A 26,695-nucleotide genomic window follows, 5' to 3' on the forward strand; every position below is an offset into this window, starting at 1 on the left:
AAATTGTAAGGCAATATCTCTGAATTTTTAATCTCAGAGAACACAAATGTTGATTACATAATAACGGAAGCTTGTAAACTACAGTAGTGAACTGGCCTCCATTGTTGTTGATTGTTTTATAAATTCTAACATGGGGAATTATTTGACCTTTAAAATGTTCGAATCTCCTTTAGTAAAAGCTTTTGTAATTGATATGAGCATTCAATGGATACTGGGTACCATAGCTTCATACTTACAAACGGAGAAGTTTTTCGATCTCACTGGAGGTGTAACGTTCTTATATTTAACTTGGCAAGTTCTTTCATGGGCACGACACTACAATAATCGTCAAATTATACAATCGTCTTGTGTAACGATTTGGGCTGTTCGTCTTGCTATATTTTTGGTCACTCGAGTTCTTCGTGAAGGTCAAGACAGTCGGTTTAAGAAAGCGCGTAATAGTCCACCATTGATGATGATGTTTTGGACTATCCAAGGTGTTTGGATATTTCTACTCTGCTTCCTACCCTTATACTCAATAACAATCGGAAGAATCCTTCATTAAATTGGAAAGATTATTTGGGCTGGAGCATGTGGACTCTTGGCTTTTGCATACAAGTAATCGCAGATCATCAAAAGTCTGTATTTAGAAGTAATCCAGCCAACTACAAGAAATACATTACTACTGGATTGTGGAGTATAGTTCGTTATCCAAATTACCTTGGTGAGATAATAATGTGGTTTGGTCTATTTTTACCTGCATCTAATGTCATGCAAGGTTGGCAGCACCTTAGCTTTATATCTCCGCTTCTTGTTACATTTTTTCTCACCAAAGTCTCAGGAATTCCTTTGCAAGAAGCTCAAGCTGCAAGGCGATGGCTAAATGATAAATATTTTCAAGATACCTAGCCAAAACATCAAAACTCATTCCAGGAATATGGTGATGGATTTAACAAGACTAATTAATTTACCTGTATTGAACTTATTTCTAAATTGTCATTCTTGTTGGTCATTTTTATCTGAATATTCTCGCTTGCATGTATGTTTGGTCAGTAGATACAAAAACGTCACCCCCACAAATAAAAATTGTTAATGTTTGTTCAGAAATGTTTGCTTAATGAAGCAAGGGATGATATATGAGTAATGTCTTCTAACTTAACTAAACTGCAAAGTGTGAAAATGCGCAATTGTAGTGAAATGTTGCATTTGAGGGCATGCAATAATTAGAATAAATTATCATGCTTTATTGACACATAACTTGTCTTAAAAAACTTTCTTAGAAACAATATAGTACCTAATTATAAAATTTTGTACTAGCATTTATTAGTCTCCTCAAGATTGCTACTCATAAAATAACTTCTTCCTTAAATTCAACATCAAATTATCAGCAAAGCATCCAATAATGATACAATCAACACATAAAATGCTAAGCACAAATTTTATTAACTCTGTGATTTAGCAAAACTTTCCAATTCTTTGTAGATATCTCCACTGCTTTTATCGGACAAAGAAACACTTCTTTCATTTCCAAAGCCTAAAACAGAATACAATTTGCTATCTAAGAAACTTCAATATGTGAACTGAACACAAAAATAATGCGAATTACATACTTTAGAACTCATGTAAGTGACATGAATTTTTGAACACACTAAGATTAAATGGGGCAAATAAAAAGCTGAAAGGCATTCATTATAATCATTACAATATTGCACAGAAATTGTTATGTGCACATCAACGTGACATCACAGATGTGTTTGATGCAACTGTTTCAACATGAACTTGAAATGTAAATAAAAGGTTGAGATATTGTAAACTTTTGCATAATAAAACTTTGCCTTTGAAACTATAAGAAATCAACGATATTTATATTAAGATATGATTTATTATGCATACTATATCTGGCATAAATTTTCGGTTGAATACCACTGCACTCACGAACAAGGAAAGGAAAGCCTGGGTTGTCTCTTTTCAGATTAACGTAGTATTTTTCAAGAAAATCCCTGAATACAAAAAGATGAAATAACAATACACATTAGTACTTATAGCTAAAGCTTTTGTTGCGTAATGGTTACATAAGGAACTTTCCTTACCTAACCCCTTGCTACTTTTCGACTTTTGACACAAGTGAACTCGAATTTCTTTTAAAGCTTTGGGGAAAATCAATCTTGTTGTTGCAGCCATGTTTTCTCGAGCCTTCAGTCGACAAACAGTTTGTTAGCGGAAACTAATTTTTGGCAATACTTCATGTCGTCTAACTACTTATTATATTTACAATTACAGACTGTGAATTAAGTGAATCAACTGATAGTACATTCTTTAATGTTTGGAAGTAAAGAAAGCCGAGCAGCGATAGCTTGTGCGAAATAAGTCATTGTCCCAAAGCGTCCACTCGGAGCTGAATCATAGAAATGTCTACATATTCCTGAACTTCCGCCACATTCAACTTGCTTTTCCAATGACTTACTACAACAACATAAAGTTGCATCACCTTTATCTTTTACCTGTAAGAAAAAAAACTAGATTAGGATAAAGCTTCCACTTTTCAGTATCGTTTACAATAATCAAATTAAATCTCATAAATTCCTTTTGCACAGAAAAGCACTTATAAATCCAGAATGGTCATTAATAATGAACAACACAAACTATTAAAATGACGACGAATAACAAATTTCTCCATTAAAGATAACAATGTGATCAGCAAGGATACTTTAATCCATTTTATTCCTCAAATCATTCGGGGGTACCTGATCGCGAAGAAATAAAATATGTCCTTCTCTAACAATCTCATCAACGGCTACAATCTCGCCAAGATTCTGTTCAGGATAGGACTCCACAATAAGTGAAAGAATCATTAAAGCTTCAACCATCAATTGTCGGTATTCAGGTTGTGGAATACAGTTTAATGCACTTTCCACGCGCAAAGCAAATTTCATCTCTCCCGGAGTCATCTGGGAATATTAAAGCCAAATTTAGTCAATATTGCTTTGTATATTTAACTTACAATTTTCATTTCATAAAAATATAAATTTAAAGACTACAGGACAAAAAGCTCCCTAATAATAACACAAACCTCTTGAATGATAGTATTGGGCAAAAAATGACCTTCAATGGACAAACCACAACACTAAAAATCATAATACGTTTGATGACAATCTTCAGATTATTGTTAAGTATTTAACAAAAACTTGACAGTTTTCAACCTTTTCAAATATTTTCCAAAGTTTAGGATAAAAATCCACAGGTATTCTGTTCAATGCGCCGTCTACACGTCTTCTTCTTATCCAAACACCAAGTCGACCTAAGCTATGATTCCATTTTTTCTTCATTCATATTTAGAAGATCTGCTGTATTACTACTATGCATACTCTAAACAAGAATAGATAAATTCATGCAGTTTATAGAAGGGCAATATGGCATTAGACACGAAAGTTCGATTCTAAAGTTGTAGTTATAAAAAGATTAATACCTTCAATTGTTAAAAAACTACATAAAACGACTATCACTACCATTACGAAAAGTGCCGTTTTATTATACCGTGATATCTCATGTATGACTTGACTGATGTGAATTTCCACCTGTCATATCAATAGTGCAAAGTTTTTTTCGAAACTTTAAAAAAAACATTCGATGTTTGTGGATAAACAACCTTAATTGTCTTCTTTAAATTCTTTATTCCAACTCTTTTCGGCAAATCAATATTCATGAATGAAATTTGTCTCTCAGTCGTTCTGGACACGTTAAATTCCTTGCCACTTAGAATATGATAAAGTAGTGTTTTCATCTCGAATGGACTTAAATTCATAAAAAGTTCAGGAATTCCCTCGTGTTCAAACTCGTCTGAAAATGTTGACAACAAAGATGAAAGACAAAAATGAAACACAAAACAAAAAAAAACAAACTACAAAACTTGTTGCATAACTGAAATGGAATAATGAAAACAGGTTCTAAGATGTTTACAGAAAGACACATTCTACAACAACAAGGTGATAGAAAGACATAGAAAGTTAATAGAAAGCCTCCAAACATCACAAACAGGGTGTACAAACAAAAAAGTAATCGGATAGAAAACACCAATTTTTTTAAGAGCCACACAAATGTTTTGTTTCATGAAAGCCCTGAGCTTACCTCCTTCCATTAGCCGAGCCATTTCGGAAGCAATCACCTCCGTTATGAGACCAACCCGAATTCTTAACATTTCTTTAAATAACTGAGGCTCAGTTCGTATGAACATTGCAAGATAAACCAACAATTCTTGAGTAAGAACTGCATTACAACTATCTTCAGCACTAATGTTATAAATAATCGTCTGAAGTTCGTCTGGTGGTAAAGGTCTATAATTGAGACGAAGTGAGAAGAAATGTCAAAACATGGCAAGTTATGGCAGTACGACGATCTTTGTGATAGAAGAAAAACTCAATACAACTAAGTTTTTAAGAGGGTGGATTTTACACAAAGTGAAATAAATAGATCAACTTTTCTTTATAAGCAATTTTAAGTTTTCGAAACGACGACGCTCTTAACTTTAACCTTTTCATGTTTTCCTAATACCTTATCCTAGCTTTCAATCCTTTCTCCTTACCCCAATACCCTGTCCTAACTTTAATCTTTTCTCTTAACCCTAATACCCTATCCTAACTTTAATCCTTTCTCCTAACCCTAATTCTCTATCCTAAGCCCAATCTTTTTTCCTAATCATATCTAATATCGATTTACCTGTCAATGACCCTTTCCGTCGTTATTTTAGGCAATCCAACGGTGATTTGTTTTTCTCGGACAAGAAGATCAGTGACATTCTTTGGAAAGAAGGAAGTAAAGTTCTACCGTGAATGAGGTTCTAACGAACAAATCGACAATAAACCACTAACTTCAGCTAAATCCTCTACTCTTTTCTGCAGTAGTCCAGCTGTATGACGTACTAGAGACCAGTGCCTCTTCTCACACGCCTACATAAAAAAGCATTTCAATTAAGTAACAAATTAAGAGATACTTTGGAAATGTTAACATATTTCTATGTAATTACAGTCAAACCTGTATTAAGAGGTCATCCTGTAATTAGCAAGCACATCGTATAGTCCCAAATCTAATCCCATTTAGCTAATTCATAATTATGAAACCTGTGTTAAGCGGACATCTTCATTAAGCGGACACAAGTCCGTTCCCCGAGGGTGTCCGCTTTATATAGGTTTGACTGTGTGTGGTGAAAGATGCAATGTAAAAAAGAGGTCAGAATACAAACATTACAGGAAAAAGTAAAAGCAAATTTCTTTAGTTCTCACCTTTTCATAAAGTTCTTCCAAAAGTTTCTTCACAGTTGATCCATGTGAGCCGCCAAGTTTCGTATCAAAATCTGCTCCTCTGAAATAAAAGATGTTTCCTGGTCGGCGTTTTCTAAATTATAATTAAAGTCTTTCTTCGACTGGTCAGTGAGTTACGAGCATGAAAAAAATACTTGATACCCAATGATTGAATCTTTATGGTCTCACTTGAGATGTTACGAAGGGATTGAAGGACCATCATGTTATGATAAGAGGGATGACAGAGTCATGTGATCATAAAGTTGATAATAGAGGGATGACAGAGTCATGTGATCATAAAGTTGATAATAGAGGGATGACAGAGTCATGTGATCATAAAGTTGATAATAGAGGGATGACAGAGTCATGTGATCATAAAGTTGATAATAGAGGGATGACAGAGGCATGTGATCATAAAGTTGATAATAGAGGGATGACAGAGTCATGTGATCAGTAAGATCACAGTAAAAGTCTTACACAGTCATATGAAGATAATGAAGAAAATCAGCTTGCGAATGAAGACTTTCAGTTTCCTCAAGTTGTTTGATGATGTCATCCACTGACACTGTATGAGCCATTTTGGTCGTTGAGAAAGGTTCGTCACTAGCACTTCCAGTGTATTCAGGGTGTTCAAAATCAATTTCACTCTGAGAATCATCTTGTAAAACGATTCAAATGAGTTAGAAATAAACATGACCTGTTCTGAAACAAATTGTAATGAGGCTAAAGTACCACGACTAGATGAACGACTCATTGATAAATCTTGTTTATAATAAGCAGAAACACTCCAACTACGGCGAACAATCCCTTGTAAAACTGAAGGACGCCTCATGCCATTGTTCTGAAAAGCATAAAAGTTACCTACTATAGATCTAAAATTTTTAAGAATGGTTATCTATGGGAGACCGGAAATTTTTTAAAATTTGTTGACAATGTGAAAAATGTTATAATTTAATGTATGACTCACCCCCACTGACGACGGAGAGCGAAGAAGCTCACGACGGGATTTCTTAGGTCGCCATTTCTTTAAAAATTCTACGAGAATACAAACGAAAGACATTATGGACCTTTCAATATTTCAATATATGAAATGACGGATAATAAGGGATTTTCATGGATATGAAATGATGGCTGATAAGGGATTGTCATAGATATGAAATGATGGATGATAAGGGATTGTCGTAGATATGAAATGATGGATGATAAGGGATTGTCGTATATATGAAACGATGGTGATAAGGGATTGTCGTAGATATGAAATGGTGGATAAGGGATTGTCATGGATGTAAAATGATAAATAATAAGGGATTGTTATAGATATGAAACAAAAGTGATTAGGGATTGTCATAGATATGAAATTATGTATGATAAGAGATTGTCGTAAATATGAAATGATGGATAAGGGACTGTCATGTATACAATTCACACCTTGATTTCCCGCTAAAAATGTTAAGTTTCGAATACAAGATGTGCTGTAGAAACTTGACAAATGACCCATAGTCACCCTGAAATAAATTTAAAAATCAAAAATGTTCCATAATTTAACATTTCTGACGGTCCAATCAATTTTATTATTAATACATTATGACTAATATTTTGTAATTATAAACAGCTAAAAAAATGATAATAAAATGAAAAAAAATTTAAATGAATAATAATAACCTTACACCAGCGCAGTAACCAGTCTTTATCTTCAATAATAATTTACCAATAGTAGATGAGAAAAAATCATCAGGTTCTAACATATTAAGAAACTCAAAATAATTATCATCTTCAATATGAAACAATAACAAAATTGACATTGTAAATTTACCAAACATTGCTTGGTTTACAACAAGCGTCAACGTTGGCCGTCCCATTAATGTCCAGTTGATTTTGAGATATTCCAGCAATGTCGTTATAATATTCACCAACAGTTCATTATCCAAACATAAATAGAACTGATGAGTATCAATTGCCTAGTGTTAAAGAAAAAACAGTTGAGGGTTAGGAAGAGATATTAGGAATAGGAGAGAGAAATAATTAGTTGAGGAAAGTGATAAGGTTAGCGCCGACCGAATAAACAATTATGGGACAAAAACTTTTGAATGATTTGTTTGCGCCTTGAATAACAATTATGAGATGAGCACATAAAGCTTTTTGAATCTTTTGTTTGTGTCCTTGCAATTATATTTTCACATGAGGTGTGAACGCAAATATTTCACAGCCAACACGATTTTTCACATGAGGTGTGAACGCAAATATTTCACAGCCAACACGATATTTTCACATGAGGTGTGAACGCAAATATTTCACAGCCAACACAATATTCTTACCTGAGGTGTGAACGCAAATATTTCACTGCCAACACGATAAAGAGAAGCTGTTCCAAGTGCTCCAATATCGTGAAAAGGTCTAAAAGAAATATTTTTCAAAATAAAATGCGCTCAACACACATTTCTCAAAAATCATATGAATCACCACCTTCCAGAAAGACCAAGAGTTTTATTTTTCCCTGAATGAAATACAAAGAATGTTTCATAAATGTGGGTATAGAACTTTTTTTAGAAGCTAGAAACTAGCATATTTTGAGCTTCATGCAACCCTAATTGAAGCGAAAATTGCCTTTTGCGATTGATTTCTTTTCTAAATTCAAGTTCTCATTTTACGTGGTTTCCTCATGTCACGTGCGTTGTTACTTGTTGTGCAAAGATATTTTTATCGATAGTTTTTTACATCAATTTGTGAAGTCAAAACGATTTGTGTGTAATAGACTGAATAATCAAAGTGAGAAGTACAAGCATGCGTTGCTAAATTTTCACAGCACTTTGCGTTGAAAGGTCAACAGTCATTTTCTCATAAAGTCAATAAAAGAAAAAAAAATAACTTCTCACCAAGCTCTTCGTAAGCATGACTCAGACAATGAGCAGGTAAAACTTTGATGTTTCTCACAGAATGTTTTGTTTGCGATGGAATACCAGCGCCTTCTAAAGCTTCGTTTATAGCATTGTTTTCAGCAAGTATAACAACTAAAGAAAACAAAGAATAACCCTTGGTTATTATGTAATAAATCTTGAACTAAAGAAATCACTGATTACTGAAAAGAGAATAGATATTACAGCTGAATCTTATTTATTAAACGAAATGCTTTTTAACTACGATGCAAAAAAAAGCGATTAAATTCTTTTCGAAAACACGTCTAAAGCAGTAAGACACAATCTGATCATACAAAAATCTCAACATGAAAAATGTAGACGTGAAAGTGCGTATATAATGATAAGACATGAGAAACCTTGAACACAAATGTCCGCTCCAGGTGTAGTCGCATGTCGTCGGTTTAAGGGATCTAATTCACCTGGTTCGAGAAATCCCTGTGTGAAAATCAATTTTTTTTAAATCAAGAAGAAATTTAAGATATTTTAGTTGTAACGTTTACCTGCGCTAAAAGACCAGAAACAATGTAAAGAGACTGCGACCATATATGAGGAAGTTTACCACCTGCAACACGAATCTGACTATGCATGTTGATTTTTTCAAGTTCCACCTAAATTATGAAGTAAAGACAAATGTATGTAACACTTTATCATATGAGTTTGCACATGTATCCATACTTTATCATACGAGTTTACACATGTATCCATACTTAATCATATGAGTTCACACATGTATCCATATTTAATCATACGAGTTTACACATGTATCCATACTTAATCATACGAGTTCACACATGTATCCATACTTAATCATACGAGTTTACACATGTATCTTTACCTTATCATACGAGTTTACACATGTATCCATACTTAATCATACGAGTTTAAACATGTATCTTTACCTTATCATACGAGTTTAAACATGTATCTTTACCTTATCATAAGGTACATAATACAGCTCCGGCACAAGATTTACGTTATTGTTCGAAATCAAAACATTATCCAACATCTTTTGATATTTTTGAACCTGTAAATAGTACCATAATTAAGTTGATTAGAGTTCCACTTTATTGACGACTATAATGACATATTAATTGAGAAAATATCTCCATGTTTTTCGTTACAATCATTCGTATAAAAATACTTTATGTATATATAACTATAGCGCACCTACAAAGTTACACGTTTTCAACTAAATCTTAAATATACATGTCTAACTGAATATATTGTCATTTTTATAAACAACAGTCAACTGAGAAAATTGAAAAATAGATTGACAGAATGTAAAATACACACTGAATGCATAGACTAGGTACAAAGTATAAAGGCCTAAAAGAAAAACAAATTTTGATGAACATATCAAATACTGACTTCCTATATCAACTGTTCATTTACGCAAGAATGTGACAAAGACATAATGTTTAAAAGAAAAAAAGTTGGATAAATTCACTATTCAACTCGTTGCTGTACACACATTAAGTAATATAACGGCTGTAGTTAGACATTTAACAGTTCTTTCGGTCAGAAAATGAAATACAAACACAAAAAAGAGGCTAAAGAAGAAAACGTTTAAAGCAAACCTGCTCTTCGTTATTGCTGTAAACTCCGTCAAGAATAAGATAAGCAAAAAACATTGGCCATTCACATTCAACATTTTCAAATATCTTCAATTCAGCTGGTTCATAATGCAGACGACTTGGATTCTATGGAAGAAATGTGTTACATGTTTTTTTGACTCTGAAGATGACTACCGCTAAGGTTGTCGAAACGTCAGTCAACAACAACAAAAACAGTCCTTCTCAGGACTTTATTAACCTGGACGATCATCATTTACAAACATGTAACGATACTCCCGGGTTCAAACCATTTACTTTAAGAAGTGTGTGTTGGAAATTACGCATGATTAAGCTGGCTACAATTTTACCACTGCTCTTAGCCTTGACAGCTTTGTAACATGCACAAGTGACTTTCACAAAAGTTATAAAAACAGATCGTGTTTTTTTTTAAACACAAACTTCTCAAATAGCAACTTGCAACATTGCTTATGAAAGAGCACGTGGTTTAAAACATGTGATTGAACAACCTCGATTTTCACGAAATAGTCGCAGGTAAGACAGCTAAATATTATTTATGCATCGTTTTTATATCACCATAGGTGAAAACCTTTTGCATTTTTTGATAATTTTAATCGTGATTTTTAATGTCATATATCCATAATTACCTCCAACGATGTCATATATCCATCCCTTAAGAATCGTCTACATCCATACATACCCTACGACAACATACAAAAAAACATTTGATAACATATTTACTACGAAATTAAAACTGCCGTTCAATTTACTCAATTGTATGATGGCGTTGCTCTTGCAGGTTAGAGGAAATTTAATGCGCCGCACTGTTTCAAATGAAGCATTAGGATAATAAGTAATTTTTCTCCCTGCTTATTTGTTGTGAAAACCTTACTTATAAACACATGGAATATTTTCAAAATAATTCCTGATTTTAGCATGAACTTCACGAGTGATTATAAAAGTTAATCTTATAGTCATATGACCTGCAGTTTATCAATGATAATGGATCTTGTTAAATTAACCAGTTCAGCATCTTCAACAGCAAAAGCAGGAAAACTGATTACACTCAGCACAGATGCTGCAATTTCCTACAAAAAATTGACCATGTAGAAAATTTGCGTAATGTTTTCTTCTACCTAGAACAAATAAGTAAGCAAACAAACACACAATTAAAGAAAGAAAAATCATTTTGAGATGATCTAACCTTGGAGCTAGATTCGCGCGGCAACATTGATTGAAGAATTGCCTAAATACAATATAGTTAAAATAAAATGTTCACTACTAAAATATAGTAATATTTTGTGCTACTATTTAGTAAAAGAACGCTGTGGTCAGTGGTCAGCGGTAATGACTATTACACCTTGCATCTTTGGATTTCATCAGGAAGAACATGAATAACAGACTGAAGACTACCACGTGACCCAAATAAGTCTAGACCATCCAATGCTTCTAATGCAGCCTTAAGCAAAAAGACAATAATTTCAAAGCCCTTTCTAGTATACACAAAAAAAATTTTCAATGTGAACAATATAGTCTCTCATCACATTACATTACCTTTGCCATTCCAATCGAACTAGCATTAAGCTCTGGTTGGCCATGATTCAGTTTGTCTCCTCTTTCCCATATGCCATAATCCTAGATTTCGTGAAACGCCATTTTATTAGCGTGAGCAGAAAGGTTGTACTTTCAGAGCAAAAAATTGCTTTTTGTTTGTTTGTTCATCAAATGGTCATCTTCTCATAATGATTTGGTTTATTTTATTGTACATGTAATATTTACTCAAGGTAAGTTTAATTCTGCACCTTATAAATGTTTTCATCGACGAAGATCATTATTGGATGGATGATATTGAGAATTATATGATGGTGTGAATTATATGATGGGAGGATTACATGATGGTGTGAATTATATGATGGTGAGAATTATATGATGGTGAGGATTATATGATGGTGAGGATTATATGATGGTGAGGATTATATGATGGTGAGGATTATATGATGGTGTGAATTATATGGTGTGAATTATGGTGGTGAATTATATGATGGTGAATTATATGATGGTGTGAATTATATAATGGTGTTATATGATGGTGTGAATTATATATGATGGTGTGAATTATATGATGGTGTGAATTATATGATGGTGTGAATTATATGATGGTGTGAATTATATGATGGTGTGAATTATATGTGTGAATTATATGATGGTGTGAATTATATGATGGTGAATTATATGATGGTGTGAATTATATGATGGTGTGAATTATATGATGGTGAGGATTATATGAAGGTGTGAATTATATGATGGTGTGAATTATATGATGGTGTGAATTATATGATGGTGTGAATTATATGATGGTGTGAATTATATGATGGGTGAATTATATGATGGTGTGAATTATATGATGGTGTGAATTATATGATGGTGTGAATTATATGATGGTGTGAATTATATGATGGTGAGGAATATATGATGGTGATTGTTTTCTTATTCTCAAATTGTTTTTTTCAATCGTTAATTTTTTTTTACTCAAATAAACAAAGATTAAGCTAATATAGTACATAGTGAACATGCATAGGGGTTACAAAGCCACTTACTGGGGTGCGATAAGCTTCTTCAATATAAAATACCAAATTTTGAATGAATGAAACCTCGTCAAGTGTAAAGATTATCTGTAAACCTAAGTGCACAACATGATAAATGATAAAATAATGATAATAAAATATTAGTAAGGACAATTTAAATATCATAATTAAAAACCTGATGCTGTCATTTGAGCCAAGACAAGCAGATAAAGTGATGTTGCATCAATTTGTAAGTGTCCCCAATCATAGTCACTGACAACTGTTTCACCAGTTCCTGTAGCCAAAAAATAACATTTGATGAAAATCTTTGAAACCACAATTATATTCTTGATTACATTTATCAAGAAAAAAGCTTAAAATTTTGTACAATATATTGTGCTTTGTATTTTTTTTCATTTTGTACTGTCCGATGATAAATTTGAGCGATTAAACAATGCTACAAGTGAGTATTTAAAGATGATGAGTTACATTAATAAATTTTTAACAATTAAATTGTATCACATCTTAACATATCGCAACAATGCTACATGAAAACTGGACTTACTGTAATTATACTTTGCATGAAGAGCATCATCTTTTGATTGTGTTTTCTTAAATTTTTCAACCTTTTGAACCTAAAGAGAATGCAAAGTAGTTTAGCTATAAGCCAGTAATATAAATTGATAATAATTAGTAAATAAACAATTACATCTGAAAATCATATTATCCATATTTCAATTAGGTTATACCTATAATGCCATGATTTTTATAGTTTTTAACTCTTGTGAACACTACCTGTTGCATCATACTCATTAATAAACCTCTCATCAGCTTCACTACACTCTAAAGAACAAAACAAAATACTTCAAAAATTATGCACAAAAAAATAAATGGTAGCAAAAATTAAAAATTAACCTCCTGCTCAATAGAAGCACTTATCTATTTTTTCAAATAAGATTTTCAAATGACTTACTTGTTTTAACTCAAATGCTTTTGCTTTTTCATCATCATAATCTGCACTCTTGCTATAAGCTAGAGCCAAGCCCCACATACTCAAACTACCGTAAACATTATCTCGGACCCATGCATCTCCAGGATAATCATGTGACCCAAACTTCCTCAAACCCCCAGAAGGTGGAAGTAAACCAGAAACTGGATCCTGCCAAATGAAAAGTTTTGTTTATATCAGTTTTTCAACTTTAATCTGCTTCCACTAACAATCTTTATGCTTTTCCAACAATAAAAATAACATAAAGAATTGTTATAAAAAAATCCGAGTTGCCACGTTTAGATAATTTATGTGCTTATTACTGTATTTAAGATATAAACCTCTGAAATGAAAATGTTACAGTGTATTTTTGTGGGATTAAAATACTTTTTGAAAAAATACAAAGGGGGAGGTGACCACCCACACCCTAACTCTCCTATTGTCCGCGATGTCTCAATGCCAACAGGGAAGTAGAGTACTTTTACTCTGAAAAAAAATCAAGACTACGATATTGTAGAAAAATCGTGACCATTGTACCAAACAATACAGTTATACTTTGGACTTTCATCTAAATTTTCTTTTCGTTGATTGAAAGTTTCTTTCATATTTTATACTTTTAGAATTTATTATTGTTTGAATGATCTAAATGTTATTTTAAATGTGATTCCATTAAAACGGCTGTTCACAAAATTCTTCTTTTCTTTGACAAATTGTCGAATGAGCATGCTATATTATAATAAGTTATACTAAATAAATTGTTCTTATTTCATCACTTTTAATTTAAAAACTAAATACCTGACAGTCCAAGATTGTTTCTGATAGCAAAGCATGATACCAATCTAACATTGCTATTGAATTGCTTCGAGCTCGCATTTTGAATATTCAATGTTTTTCAAAAGATAAACAAAATACGATAGATTATTTTTAAAGCATTTAAAAGTTAATCTTGATTGAACAGTAAAGAAAGTTCGTGTGTACGTCGTGCCTATTCGCGGGCGAATGATACACAGTTGACCTTCTTTTGTTTTGACTTTTGCTTTTCTTTGTCTCAAACGCAGATCGTAGATCATTCATTTATTGTATCGTAGTCGTAGTTGTCACGGATTTTTATTTTCTAACTTTAGCGGAACGAAAAATTTTGAAAATATAGTTTTTTGAAAATAAATGACTTCGTTAAATGATACAACCTCACCCACAACCAACAACACCCCTTTGTCTCTTCCAAAATGTGATTTTACCGATAAAATATTTATTTGGCTATAAAAAAGTAATAAAATATACATAAAACTAGAATAAAATAAATTGAAAATAAAACCTTTAGTTTACGTGCGTGCCATGTTGTTGCCATAGTAACAGATCCAAACAACTAAAGTGTGAAAGATCTGTGAGAAATATAAAATTATTTTTGAATATTACTTTAGCTGTGATGGATAATATTGATAAGCAAGAATCTGAAAATACTAATGAAACGGAAACGAAGGAAAAAATTTTATCTACGCTTGATGCATCTTGTATGATAATGTTTAATGTTCTATTGTAACATTTATTTTTTCTCTCGGTTTAAAACTACTCATTTTTTCTTTAAAAATTTATTTGAATGTGTCTTCTCACATGGCTTGAGAGAAAATAAGAACTTCTGTTTTGGGGTTTTTAAGCTATAGAGTGTTTGTAGAGCTGCACAGCTCAAACCTAGCAGTACCTGTCCTGATTCTGTAAAATTGCCATTTTACTTACAGTATTTTACTAAATCTATTTCGCTCATGATTTTTAGTAAAGTTAGTGTTCATGCCTGAAGGAGCTGTGAAAACTGTTTCATATCCAATGGACAAGCCATTGATTGAACTAAAGAAAATGGTAGAATCACAATGTATTCAATCATCAACGTCAATTCTCTTTCTACATGATGGTAGTTTTATATATTTTACTTGTGCTACATCTTATTTTTCATGATCTTATTTCATGAACCATATCTGTTTTAGGAAATCCTGTTGAAAATGATTCTAAATTGCTTGATCTTAATGTTAATTCTGATCAAACTACCATTCATCTTGAAGTACATTCAGTGGATCCTGTTAATGTTCCTTTAAAATTGCTAAATGATGCTGTATTAACATCTGCAAAAGAAAACAATCAGTCTAAAATGCCAGATGTGCTGATGGTACAAATTGATTCTGGTAATATTTATTTTGATCATATTTAGTGATCATTTTTGCATAAGATAAGTAGCTGTTTGAAATTGATCATCACATCTTACTCATCCAGTATCCATCCTTATCCCACTTACATTTTATTTCATCTTTATGATACATCTACATATTTTCACCTCATCATTTAAAAGAGTCTGGCTTAAATCATATTTTTCATGGTTTATAGAATTTGAAGGCTTAAAAAATGAAGTTGAAGTTAAAGTTGTGAGAGAAAAAACCAAGAAACCATTTTTAGGTGGATTTCGTCATCGTTTAACTGGAGTTGAATACCACAATGCATCAGCACAAACTGTGCCAAAGAAACGATTACCTCCTTCTGTATGTCATTATCATTTTTTTATATAAAAAAATGACAAGGAGAGAAATTTAAAATATTGCACTGAAAATCACTTCAAACATAGCTTAGAGAAATTAGCATTCCTTGTAGTTATATGAAGGATGTGCAAATGAAAATAATCATATACAATCAATGTATTCATGTAAAACAAAACATGCATTGCACATCCACATTAACAACCATTGAATTCAAAAAAAGTTTAACTAAAGCTATATCAAACATGCATACGTAATGTACCCTAGCTGTAATTATTGCACCCTAACTGTACCTACTGTACCCTAGCTGTATCTATTGTGCCCTAGCTGTACCTATTGTACCGTAGCTGTATTTAATGTACCGTAGCACTACCTATTGAGCTAGGACAATGTTGTTTTATCCATTATTAATTGCAAGGTTATGTGATTTAGGTAAAGAGATTTAATCGGGATACTCAAACAGTAATAATGAAGAATCAACATCAGCAAACAACCAACACAACTTGTACACAAATGGTAAAGTTTTGTTTACAGGAATTTGTGTATTGTAGACATTTTCAATGTCTCCTGTCAAAACATATATGAAATTTGCATTTGAGTGAAAAATTCTGTTCCACTGACATCATCTCTACATGATTTATAAATACTGCAAATGCTCAATTTAGCGCCGCTCTCTGTTGGGGCAATAAGAATATTTCATAAGCATCGTTCCCACTTAAACGCCGCTCTCGCATAAGCGTCTCATTCAAAATCGGAAAATTAAAAAAGCGCCGCTGTGCTAAGTGAAGCATTTACGGCATCTTTGTGATGACATGAACTTGGTACATTTCTGAGAAATGCTCAATCTCTGTTTATAAAATGACTTCAGCTTAAGCGATTTCCACCTCATCTAGGAGGCTCCGTGTTCATAACTTATCTTGTACAAATCATTACTTTATTTTGTGGTACTCAAAGAACAAGAATTTGTCACGAACATAAATATTTATATTTCAGACGAAAAAAGGCTGTTACGTGTCAAATTGTGAAGATAAAATAAAAACGACGTCAACTTACATAACAGCAGACGAACATCACAAAAATATCTTAGAAAAGGTAAAAATCATAATTTTCTTCATTTTTAATCACAAATACTAATTTTAATTTTTCTCGTGACAATTAGATTTGCACGCATTGAAATACATAAATATTAAGTTCTAGTTTACCCAGGACCAGAGCCCTGCCTAGGAAAACTGCCTCTTGCAATGATGAAGTGTCCCATATATGTTATTAAACCATGTTTCAAAATTTATAGATCTTTTATTAATATACTAGATCACTTTTGTATTTTTTACACGGTTAAACAATACACTTGTTTTAGTGAACATTACTTAGCTACAAGAAAATCTGTTGGTAGCTATATCTCATTAGTATATTTTATATCATGATATCGTAATAAAATATTTAGTTTATACAGAACTACATCAGTTTATCTTTGTTTATCATGATGTACTTTACTTTTTCATATATTTATCATTTTTAGGTTATTTTCTTGCAATGTCATTGGCGTATATGGTTGGCTAAGAGATATGTTGAAAATTTACGTAAAGACAGAGACAATCGTTATAACTGGGAGAGACAGGTTAAATAATTTTGTAAACATGTACGAGAATTATAAAATTGAAAATCGATAACGCGCCAAAAACATTACCAAAGTTATAAGACCACAACAGAGAAATTTCAAAACCATTATTTGTATGAAAAGTGTTGAAATTTTTCACAGGAAAGTGAGAAGAGGAAAAAAGAAAAAGCAGACAGAATGAAACGTGATTGGGAAAGACGATTGAATCCGAGCAGTAAAACAGATTTTGACTTGCTCTATTCTGCATTGGAAAGTTAGTTTATTTTTGTGTTTATCGTCTTGTGAAAATTGAAACTATCGATTTTGGTTTTCACAAATAGACTAATTTTCAAGCATCAAATTACTTGTGCAAAACAAGGATTTCGCAACACAATTGAAGTTTCAATGCCGAGATTTTTCTTCTTTTTTTTTGTCTTACAAAATCAGATGGCTTCAAATCTTGTAAATCATATTCTTCACTTGTTTCTTGTGTCATGTAGAATGGAAAAGGGAAGAAACAGCAAAGATCAATGAAATGACAAGTGGTGCCGAAAGAAAAGCAGCTCTGGCCTTATTACTTGAACAAGAAGCTTATTTACTTGCATCCATTGGAAGACATAAACTGAAGGCAAATTTTGATAACAAAGAAAAACGAGATAAACAATTTCTCAACAAGGTGAGATAAAGTTACCTACGCACATCTGAACGACTATATAGCGATTACTTAAACAACAAATATTCTATATTGATTGAAACAAATGCATGGTTTTAAGTGCGTTTGACTATCATATAGCAATGGTTTCACTCTTGATAAACATTTCTTAATGACCTGACTATTTCTACTGTAGCATGTCCTCGATGTAAACGTCAATTTCAAAATTGTTTTTGACCTATTTACAGATGTTGCAGTGTCATATGTGTGTATAAGCATTCATATGTAAATGTATATTGAAATGTAAGGAATATTTAGGCTGCATCGCCAAAGCGTTGGAAAGCATTTGATGGCAAGATCACAGAAATGGATACACCTGGTACCATACGAGCACAAGAATTACGTGACATTTTCAATAGTTTAAGTATGAAGTACTTGACACAAGATGAAAGATTGGATATTTTATTGACGGTTAAACATACTGTGAAAGAACATGATTGTAAACTAACTGAGGAGATTATTGAACTTATTGATCGTGAAGCTGATCTTTTGATGAGAGGCGTAAAACAGTCAAATGTGGAAGGTATACATACGTTTATTAATTTTGAGGATGATTATAAATACTCTTAAAACTTTTCTATCACAAAAAAGAACAGATCTGTTTAAACGTGATGAAATCCTTTGTGTGTGAAACACCGAACATTTATTTCAAAAGATTTAAGTTTTTTTTAGTAAAGAGCAACAATCCAGTTTCATATGTGATGAAACCTCTTTAGGTTTACGTCAGCGAATCCTAACTCTTTTCCTACAATATTGCAAGACGCCATTATTTAATCCTGAAGCTGCGAAATTGCTCAAAGTGAGTGAATTTTTAGCTTAAGAACTGTTTACATGAAAAAGATAAGATACGCTGGCTGATGTACTGCAATCAATACACGGAATTGTTCCGTTTTTTTATCAATATTCACACAACTTTGAATGTTGGAACACAATTTTGAATTGTTGCTCATTTTTTTCAATTTTTTTCAATGTGACCTCAGGTTCCACAAGATCCATTGACTCTTAGAAAGAAAACTTATCATTGTCCAAGTTGTCAACAATATCTTTCTTCCACCGAGTTTCAGATTGGAGCAAATTCAAGGTGAAGCATCTTACTTATAAAATATATAACTGTTTGGTTTTAACTATCTGCGTGCACCTACGAGCTACTTAACTGTGTAGCAACAATTCACTGTAAGCCAACGCGTTCAGGGTATTTTACAATGTTTTTGCTTTCTGGCACAAACTTTGCACTGCAAACATGTTTCTTATCTTTTTTCTTGACATGTTTTCAAAAGAGACTCTTTTCGTGCGGTTTTAAAAGGAAAAAAACGGAAACTATCGGATTTTTTTTTGGCTTATGAAGTTTTTGATACGTATAGAAAAGCACGTAAAAAAAGATATTTTCGGTTAACCCCTCGGCTCTGTTAATATTAACTGTTCTAAATAAATTCTCTGTTAATGAAACATTGTATTTATATTCAGAAATGTTGGCAAATGTCATCGCTGTCAAGTTCTTGATAATGACGCTCGTTTACGTGAAGATTTTTCACGATATGTCATGATTTTGGAGAATCTTCGTCAATCTGAACAGTTGTTTAAAGATGGATCAAAAATTGCATTTCTCCTTCAGGTACAAATTGTCGAGCATGTAAAATTTTGTGTTCCATAGAACACACGTTGATTATCTTGCTGAGAACACACATCTTTTGCGGAGGGCCCACATACTTCTACGTAGGAATACACAGTCTGTTGTAAAGGATAATGGGACACACATTTTCTATTGGAAACCTATTTTTTGTGAGCGTACCGTGTCTTAATTACTGAGTAGTGAATACATACTGTTCAAATGTATGATGCATACATAGAATTCCTGAACACCTGGATATCTGTAAACATAACATTTTCACCTGTCCACATTTTAAGCAGGATGTTAATAACAGAATTTCTGTGTGTGTGCAGCTGAGAAAATATCACAATAAATAAGAATGTTGTTTGTTTTGTTTAATTTACGATATTTTTTCATGTAGGAGACTGATCTACGTTATCTTGTGGACAATATCTGGAGTTCACAGAGTGCACTAAGTGCACAAGACGATCTTTATGATTTAGTCTTTATTCGATGGAATAAACGGGAGGAGTGGTCGCCATGGAACTGTATTTTACTTACGAAAGAAGAAGCTTCGGCCCACGAGAAGTTAGAGAATGTTAACGAGGTTTGTTTCGCTGACGAATGAAATAACGTCGGTTATTCTTGAGTATATTTACATTTTAAAAGATCCTAAAAGTTTTGTTATTGGTAGGTTGTCTTTGAAACTGAAACAATGTGTGATAATATAGCTATTTGTTTTGAATCCCTGTGCAAGTATTGATGTTACTTCAATGTGCAACAAAAAAGCGGAAAAAGCGTTTCACTCAAATATGCAAATTTGAATGCATTTATCTTTTTAATGCATTTTGTTAAAACATCTATTGAAAGATTCAAATGTTACTTGCATGCACGTTAAACATCGTCACTATATTTTCTATTTGTTGAAGTTTTTGACATAACCAACCAGTCTGTTTTCAAAATTAAAAATATTGGTTATGGTATTTATTTACGAACTTTGTTGTCATCACTTGTTCACAAAGTTTTCTTATGTCTTGTGTTACCATGTATATAAAAAACAACACTGACTTAAGGTCTTTTTCAATCCTTATTTTGCTAAAATGTACTCATGATCCACTTCAGCATTAAAACTTTTCCTTACAAAAACTTTTCCAAAGATTAATATATTGCAAATTATGTCTGTCGTCTTTTTTAGGCATATGGTCGAATGTTTATTGGCAAAGTTCTTCATAAGCACGTATTGGCCAGAAACTACTTTTACAAGCTCTACAAAATGGCCCAAACTCTTCATTCCTCTTTTCAAAAGATCTTGTTGGTTTAAGTCTAAATTCTACCGCAACTCAACTCAAAGCTTAATGTGTATATCTCCTGGTGAACTATATAGATGGAAATCATGTAAAATTCTGTATTACTAAAGCAGGGCTTTCCAAGCTGTGTAAATATTTATATAGTTTATAATATAGTTTAATATCGTCGCTTTGATTGGAAATACGACAATGAAGTATTTAATAAACCAGTCATGACGTTTGATGATCGTTATGGTTTCCATGCAATCTAAAATCGGCTTATAATTTGTCACATTTTCCTTTGTGATGTACAATTGAAAGATGAACATATATACAGTGCTGTAGAAGTGGGGGGCGCTTGGGGGAGAAGCCCCCCTTCCACCTTTGAAATGGGTAATTTTTCATAATTTCATGGCTTCAGCTTTGTCAAGTGAGCCCCCCATCTGATAAATTTAGTTCTAAAGCACTGCATATATACAAGTTCAATTTCAGTGTTTCTTCGATTTTTTATTTGAACTCTGAGTCTCAAAGAAATAATGATGGATTTGAAATCCATTATCGAACCATTTCGTCAGATTATAACCTTTAAAAAAAACCAAAACACTGACAATTATAAACATTCATATTACAAATGTTTGACTATGAAACGTACCGTGACTTGAAATTAAAGTTGTTCGCACAAATTAATTTATAGCACTTGAATTAACACAACACAATATCAAATTTATATTTAGGCTAATTATTGACTATGTATTTTCCACCTACAGTTTTGCTTACTCCTACATGTGTCAGTTGTCATTGTAAGAGAGTAATATCTTATGATGCAGCTGCACATTGATGAACAAATCATAGAACGAGACGTATTTTTATGTTATGGGCAGATTATCTCACTCAAGAATCCTTGACAATAAACATGTAATTTCTAAGATATAACCTTATAACGTTTCAAAAAGCAGTGCTGGAAATTTTACTAATTTTGAATCACATATTTCATTTGGTGCTGTTTAAAAAAGAGAAAATAAGGAAAAGAAGTTAAAGTTTCATCATAATTCATCATTCGGTACACTGCCCACTCACTGAGACTAATGTATTCAATGCCCGACAGAATGCAAATGAACACTTTTATAAACAGACTGAAAAGGAACACAGCTGAAACTGTATAATTTACTTGCGTTTGTACTCTTGCTAGCTTTCCATAGTATAGGAACGGCTAGCTCTAAAGTACATAACTTATATAATGCCGTGTAAAGTGCTGTTATTAAAGTTATTTTGTCTATTGATTGTTATTAATAGTCGAACGGACTCTTCAAAAGATACTCAAAGCGAGCGATTTTTTGATGACGATGAAGGTAAAGAGTATTCCGATATTTGGGCTGTGGAACTTGAAGAAGGTGCTGATCCTGACATAGTAGCGAGGGACAATGGTTTTAAGAATAAAGGTGTTATACATGAGAAAAGATTTTACGAGTTTGTGTACGATGGTCCTAGAAAACATCTTGCTAAGAGAGCCAGTCGTCGCCATGTTGAACTTATCCATCGTCGTCTCTCAGATCACCCACACGTAAAGTGGTTTGAACGACAGTTAATCTTACACCGAGTGAAGCGCTCGCTTACTTTTAATGATCCTAAACTCGAATATCAATGGTATATTCGTAATACTGGTAAATTTAACAGCGGTCTTAAAGGCTATGATCTACGTATATGGCCAGTTTGGGAACTTGGGTACACTGGTAAAGGCGTCAAAATTGCAGTTCTTGATGATGGCTTAGGTAAAGTATCTGTGAAAATTCAATTATTCTTTTTCATTTGTCTTTTTTACTAGTCGATAGTAAGATTGCCGAAGACTACAACAAATGGCAAAAATTTCACAATTTTTGATGACATCTTTCAACGGATAAATATATACACGTTTTACAGAGAAATTTAATTAATACTATTCTTGATAGTTGAAACAATGCGCATCACAATTTTGTCATGTTAATATAAACGTAAAACGGGTGAAAAGTATTCGTTTCAGAACAACTTCCGCCTAGATTATCGTTTCTTAAAGGGAAGTTGTTTCATATTTTTTAACTACATGTAAATCGCAGTAAATTGCTGTTGATCAAACATGTGGATCTTAAATGCAATGGCCTACAACATTATTGTCTATGCCCGTTCGTAAATATTAGTGTAAGTCCTGATTAAATAAAAAGATCACAGCATTGACTGTTAAAATATAATTCTATTGGATGTAATTTTTTATGTTTTACTGATAATATTGTATACTTCAAAAAATGTTCAATTTATTGACAATTCTTATCGACACCAAATGTTTCACCTTGGTGATTTTGCCAAAACTTCGCTGGTGCGTTTCATGAAAAAGTTTAGTTGTTCATAGATGCTTTATTGTGAATCCATAAAATTTCTCATTAACATTTCTTTAAATCAGACAGTCTGACAATCTTAAAGTAATTTTAAATATTGAGCTTCATCACCAAACGACAAGTAGTCGTTTTGGGCGAAATTTCTCAAGTAAAATTTAATATATTTGTACAAATACGAGATCCGTTATGTTTTAAGCCGCTATTGTTTTAATTTTTAAGTACAAATTCATTTATTCTTACTCCTATTTTTAAAAATATTTTGTCAAAAATTCTGCCTCTCAAAGGTTCATGAGTTGGAAAACCCCAGACTTATATGAAGACTTATAAGTTATAAACGTTAAAATTAATTCAATCAAAAATAATACACAGTCTTTCAGTAGAAAAAAAACTTTTAAATAAAGCAAACAATTTGTGTTAAAACATGACAATTTTCTAGCATAATGTACTGGCGTTGCGTTACAACGAAATAGTATGAATATGGAAAACACATAATGATTTAATATTGGCAGGAATTTTTATGATCTTTAATATATGTTTCCTCTCAAATAATCACTTAGTTTTAGTAATTACATATTTTGTTGTTCATCAAAGATTTCTTATCTTGACATTTATTGAAGGAAAGTATTTTACTCGAAAAAGCCGTAAATGATTGCATAAAATGGGTAGTATACCTTTTCAATATTGAATACTATATGTACAATAACCATCTGTACAAGCGCGATGCGCGACTTTGAGGGCAAACGACTAAACCGCTCAAAACGCAGTCTACAGTACTTAAATATGAGAAGATCACAGGAGAAGTAGCTTCAAAAACGTAATTAAAACGTTTATATAATTCATTTTGTCTATTTTAGACCATACCCATCCTGATATTAAAACAAATTATGACCCGCATGCAAGTTATGATTTTAATGGTGAAGATCCAGACCCATTTCCTCGTGATAGCGATCCTTATAATGCTCACGGTACTAAATGTTCTGGTGAGATTGCTGCCGTTGCAAATAACAGCATTTGTGGAGTTGGTGTGGCATTTGGAGCAAGTATCGGAGCAGTGAGAATGTTGGATGGAAAAGCCACTGATTCCTTGGAAGCAAAATCTTTAGGATTTAGAAATGATTACATTGATATATATTCTTGTTCTTGGGGTCCTAAAGATGACGGTAAAACATTTGGACGACCTGGAAGATTGGCAAAGAAAGCTTTCGTTAAAGGAGCTGAGCGTGGTAGAAAAGGTTGGTTTGTGTCGTAAGATTGTCATTAGATTCTCATAATGATTGCTTCCAAAAAACTAGGACACACAGTCACAATGCTTCACCTAAAAAGTAAAAAACGCTGCTTTAGTCTTCTTTTTTGAAAAACGTTAAAATGTCTCGTCGTAATTGAGAGAATTGGCAACTTGAGAGAATGGTTAAAATCTATTAATGATGATTATATTGATTATTGAAATATCATTGTAGGGTTATTTACTTTAACTATGCTGTATATGTGTTTTAGGAAAAGGAAACATTTACGTGTGGGCGACTGGCAATGGTGGTTTAGTTGGTGATGATTGTGACTGTGATGGATACACAACTAGTATTTATACTCTATCCATTGGTGCTATCAGTGATCATGGCTTATCCACGTATTATGATGAAAAGTGTGCTTCAACTATAGCAGTTGTTTTCACAGCTGACAGTCATCGTGGTTCAATATATACAGGAGATAAACTTATTACAACTGGATTACATCATCAATGTGAGGAGACATTTCGTGGAACATCATCTGCCGCTCCACTAGCTGCTGGAATAATTGCTCTTTTGCTTGAAGCAAATCCAAATCTGACGTGGCGAGATGTTCAACATATTGTCGTCCATACTTCTAAAAAGACAAGTCCATTAGACGAGGGTTGGAGAAGAAATGGCGCTGGGTTTGAATTTAATCATAAGTTTGGTTTTGGTAGAATGGATGCTCTTGCCATGGTTCAAGCTGGATTAAAGTGGAAGTATGTCGCTCCGCAGCATGTTTGTAGAATTCTTGGAAAGCAAAAAAATGTTCCAATACCTAAACGAGGTCAAGCAGTTGTTCATCTCAAAACCAGAGGTTGTCGAGGCCAATCTAACGAAGTGAAGAAAGTAGAGCATGTTGACGTCACGGTTACTATACGTCATCGTCGTCGTGGTGATCTCAATATAACCATAGTTTCTCCTCGCGGTACCACAAGTAATCTTCTTACCCCCAGGAGATATGATAGCTCTACGAAAGGATTGAAAGATTGGACATTTATGACTGTCCAACTGTGGGGTGAAAATCCGTTTGGTGTATGGACTCTGTACGTACGAGATCAAGATGCCAACCATTATAACAATGATATACAGGACAATGAAGATCGTTATAGGAAAATATTGGATGAAAGAAAGGCCAATCGAGCGAGAGATTTCATCCCTGGAGCGTATGATTTTATTCACGACGAAGTTCATCATGGTAGATACAAAGAAGACTACATGAGAGATGAGATTCCACTTAAAGAAACTGAACAAAATCCAGAGAAACTCAGTGAAGGTTTCAAGGAATCAGATGAATATAGACTTAAAAGTACGCCTGCTGGTTACCTAGTCAAGTGGAGTATTACGCTATATGGTACAAACAAATAAAATCAAATGATTAAGGAACTGGAACATGAAAAAGAAGTGACACATCCTATGATTTTAAATTGTGTAGTTTTATTAAAGAAAACTTTATGTGGACAAAATTTTCCCAATTTGAAAGAGATGTGTTTTGTAATTTGAATGTGTTATTAAAAACTTCATTTATGATTAACATCTCCTATCTCACATTTAATAAAACATTCAAATTCGTAAATACGCTTTCAATGTATAAAGACTCCCTTGAAAGTGATCATGAAAGTGTAATTTGTTTGCTATGTAAAATTTTTACATTAATTAAAGCAGATATTTCAATATTGTAAGAATATAATGAAATATTTGTATTGTATTTTCGTATTCGTGACGTTGATATCAAATGATATTTTGTTTCATCTCTATAGTATGGATAACTACAAAAAATTATTTATCTTTTATCCTGCAATATTTTAGGCAAATGTTTACGTACAGAATAGATAGAAGAATAACTTAAGTACAGCAAAGTTGTAAACAGTATGAAAACATGCAAGTAAAAATATCAAATAGAGATTTTGATGAATTAAAAGCGATGTGTTTTTATTGAATTTCCATTAGTAAAATTGTATTTACTAGGGTTGCCTTAAAATGGCATCAAATTTATTCTAATATTTTGTCTTATGAACTACTGTTGAATATCATTTATTTACGGTGGTCTA

General features: G+C 32.7%; 4 protein-coding genes across 4 annotated transcripts; 3 read left to right on the top strand and 1 right to left on the bottom strand.

The window, feature by feature from the left end:
* The first annotated feature begins 38 nt into the window (after nt 1-38).
* On the top strand, nt 39-1,298 carry LOC124446018. The gene is given in 2 exon segments (XM_046996808.1): nt 39-494; nt 497-1,298. Coding segments are annotated over 2 exon segments (756 nt in total). The 5' UTR covers nt 39-130; the 3' UTR covers nt 889-1,298.
* Nucleotides 1,299-2,722: 1,424 nt separating this feature from the next.
* Nucleotides 2,723-14,354, bottom strand: LOC124446016 (phosphorylase b kinase regulatory subunit alpha, liver isoform-like). The gene is made up of 32 exons (XM_046996806.1): nt 14,107-14,354; nt 13,297-13,482; nt 13,119-13,166; nt 12,889-12,958; nt 12,520-12,618; nt 12,357-12,439; nt 11,314-11,394; nt 11,120-11,218; nt 10,964-11,005; nt 10,743-10,847; nt 10,407-10,460; nt 9,766-9,888; nt 9,120-9,212; nt 8,689-8,796; nt 8,545-8,623; nt 8,147-8,281; nt 7,737-7,767; nt 7,589-7,667; nt 7,087-7,231; nt 6,936-7,011; nt 6,702-6,778; nt 6,241-6,308; nt 6,006-6,114; nt 5,751-5,931; nt 5,256-5,334; nt 4,845-4,922; nt 4,693-4,772; nt 4,105-4,310; nt 3,626-3,816; nt 3,180-3,345; nt 3,050-3,103; nt 2,723-2,927 (listed from the first exon to the last, which is right to left on the bottom strand). The coding sequence occupies exons 1-30, from the start codon at nt 14,182-14,184 to the stop codon at nt 3,283-3,285; spliced, it is 2,946 nt and encodes a 981-aa protein (XP_046852762.1). The 5' UTR covers nt 14,185-14,354; the 3' UTR covers nt 2,723-2,927; nt 3,050-3,103; nt 3,180-3,282.
* Nucleotides 14,355-14,655: 301 nt separating this feature from the next.
* On the top strand, nt 14,656-21,257 carry LOC124446019 (IQ and ubiquitin-like domain-containing protein). Its single transcript, XM_046996809.1, has 15 exons — nt 14,656-14,822; nt 15,083-15,217; nt 15,291-15,485; nt 15,685-15,836; nt 16,263-16,346; nt 16,824-16,922; nt 17,350-17,448; nt 17,590-17,701; nt 17,928-18,103; nt 18,398-18,662; nt 18,856-18,938; nt 19,120-19,220; nt 19,604-19,751; nt 20,149-20,334; nt 20,923-21,257. The coding sequence occupies exons 1-15, from the start codon at nt 14,738-14,740 to the stop codon at nt 21,046-21,048; spliced, it is 2,046 nt and encodes a 681-aa protein (XP_046852765.1). The 5' UTR covers nt 14,656-14,737; the 3' UTR covers nt 21,049-21,257.
* An 872-nt stretch (nt 21,258-22,129) lies between these two features.
* Nucleotides 22,130-26,565, top strand: LOC124446506 (PC3-like endoprotease variant B). Its single transcript, XM_046997346.1, has 3 exons — nt 22,130-22,782; nt 24,234-24,611; nt 24,874-26,565. Exons 1-3 carry the CDS (start codon nt 22,251-22,253, stop codon nt 26,010-26,012), a joined length of 2,049 nt encoding a protein of 682 aa, XP_046853302.1. The 5' UTR covers nt 22,130-22,250; the 3' UTR covers nt 26,013-26,565.
* Nucleotides 26,566-26,695: the final 130 nt, after the last annotated feature.

This window comes from Xenia sp. Carnegie-2017, unplaced genomic scaffold (assembly GCF_021976095.1).
Source record: "Xenia sp. Carnegie-2017 unplaced genomic scaffold, XeniaSp_v1 HiC_scaffold_22, whole genome shotgun sequence".
Lineage (NCBI taxonomy): Eukaryota > Metazoa > Cnidaria > Anthozoa > Malacalcyonacea > Xeniidae > Xenia > Xenia sp. Carnegie-2017.

What these genes read in the sequence shown, in the direction of transcription:
- LOC124446016 (XM_046996806.1), bottom strand. Translation starts at nt 14,184, where the DNA reads ATGCGAGCTCGAAGCAATTCAATAGCAATGTTAGATTGGTATCATGCT. An exon ending in GGCTCAAATGACAGCATCAG is followed by an intron (nt 12,440 to 12,519) that starts GTTTTTAATTAT and finishes TTGTGCACTTAG; the next exon opens with GTTTACAGATAATCTTTACA. An exon ending in AGCGGACATTTGTGTTCAAG is followed by an intron (nt 8,282 to 8,544) that starts GTTTCTCATGTC and finishes TGTTTTCTTTAG; the next exon opens with TTGTTATACTTGCTGAAAAC.
- LOC124446019 (XM_046996809.1), top strand. Translation starts at nt 14,738, where the DNA reads ATGGATAATATTGATAAGCAAGAATCTGAAAATACTAATGAAACGGAA. An exon ending in CAGATTGGAGCAAATTCAAG is followed by an intron (nt 19,221 to 19,603) that starts GTGAAGCATCTT and finishes ATTTATATTCAG; the next exon opens with AAATGTTGGCAAATGTCATC. An exon ending in AAATTGCATTTCTCCTTCAG is followed by an intron (nt 19,752 to 20,148) that starts GTACAAATTGTC and finishes TTTTTCATGTAG; the next exon opens with GAGACTGATCTACGTTATCT.
- LOC124446506 (XM_046997346.1), top strand. Translation starts at nt 22,251, where the DNA reads ATGCCGTGTAAAGTGCTGTTATTAAAGTTATTTTGTCTATTGATTGTT. An exon ending in AGTTCTTGATGATGGCTTAG is followed by an intron (nt 22,783 to 24,233) that starts GTAAAGTATCTG and finishes TGTCTATTTTAG; the next exon opens with ACCATACCCATCCTGATATT. An exon ending in AGCTGAGCGTGGTAGAAAAG is followed by an intron (nt 24,612 to 24,873) that starts GTTGGTTTGTGT and finishes TATGTGTTTTAG; the next exon opens with GAAAAGGAAACATTTACGTG.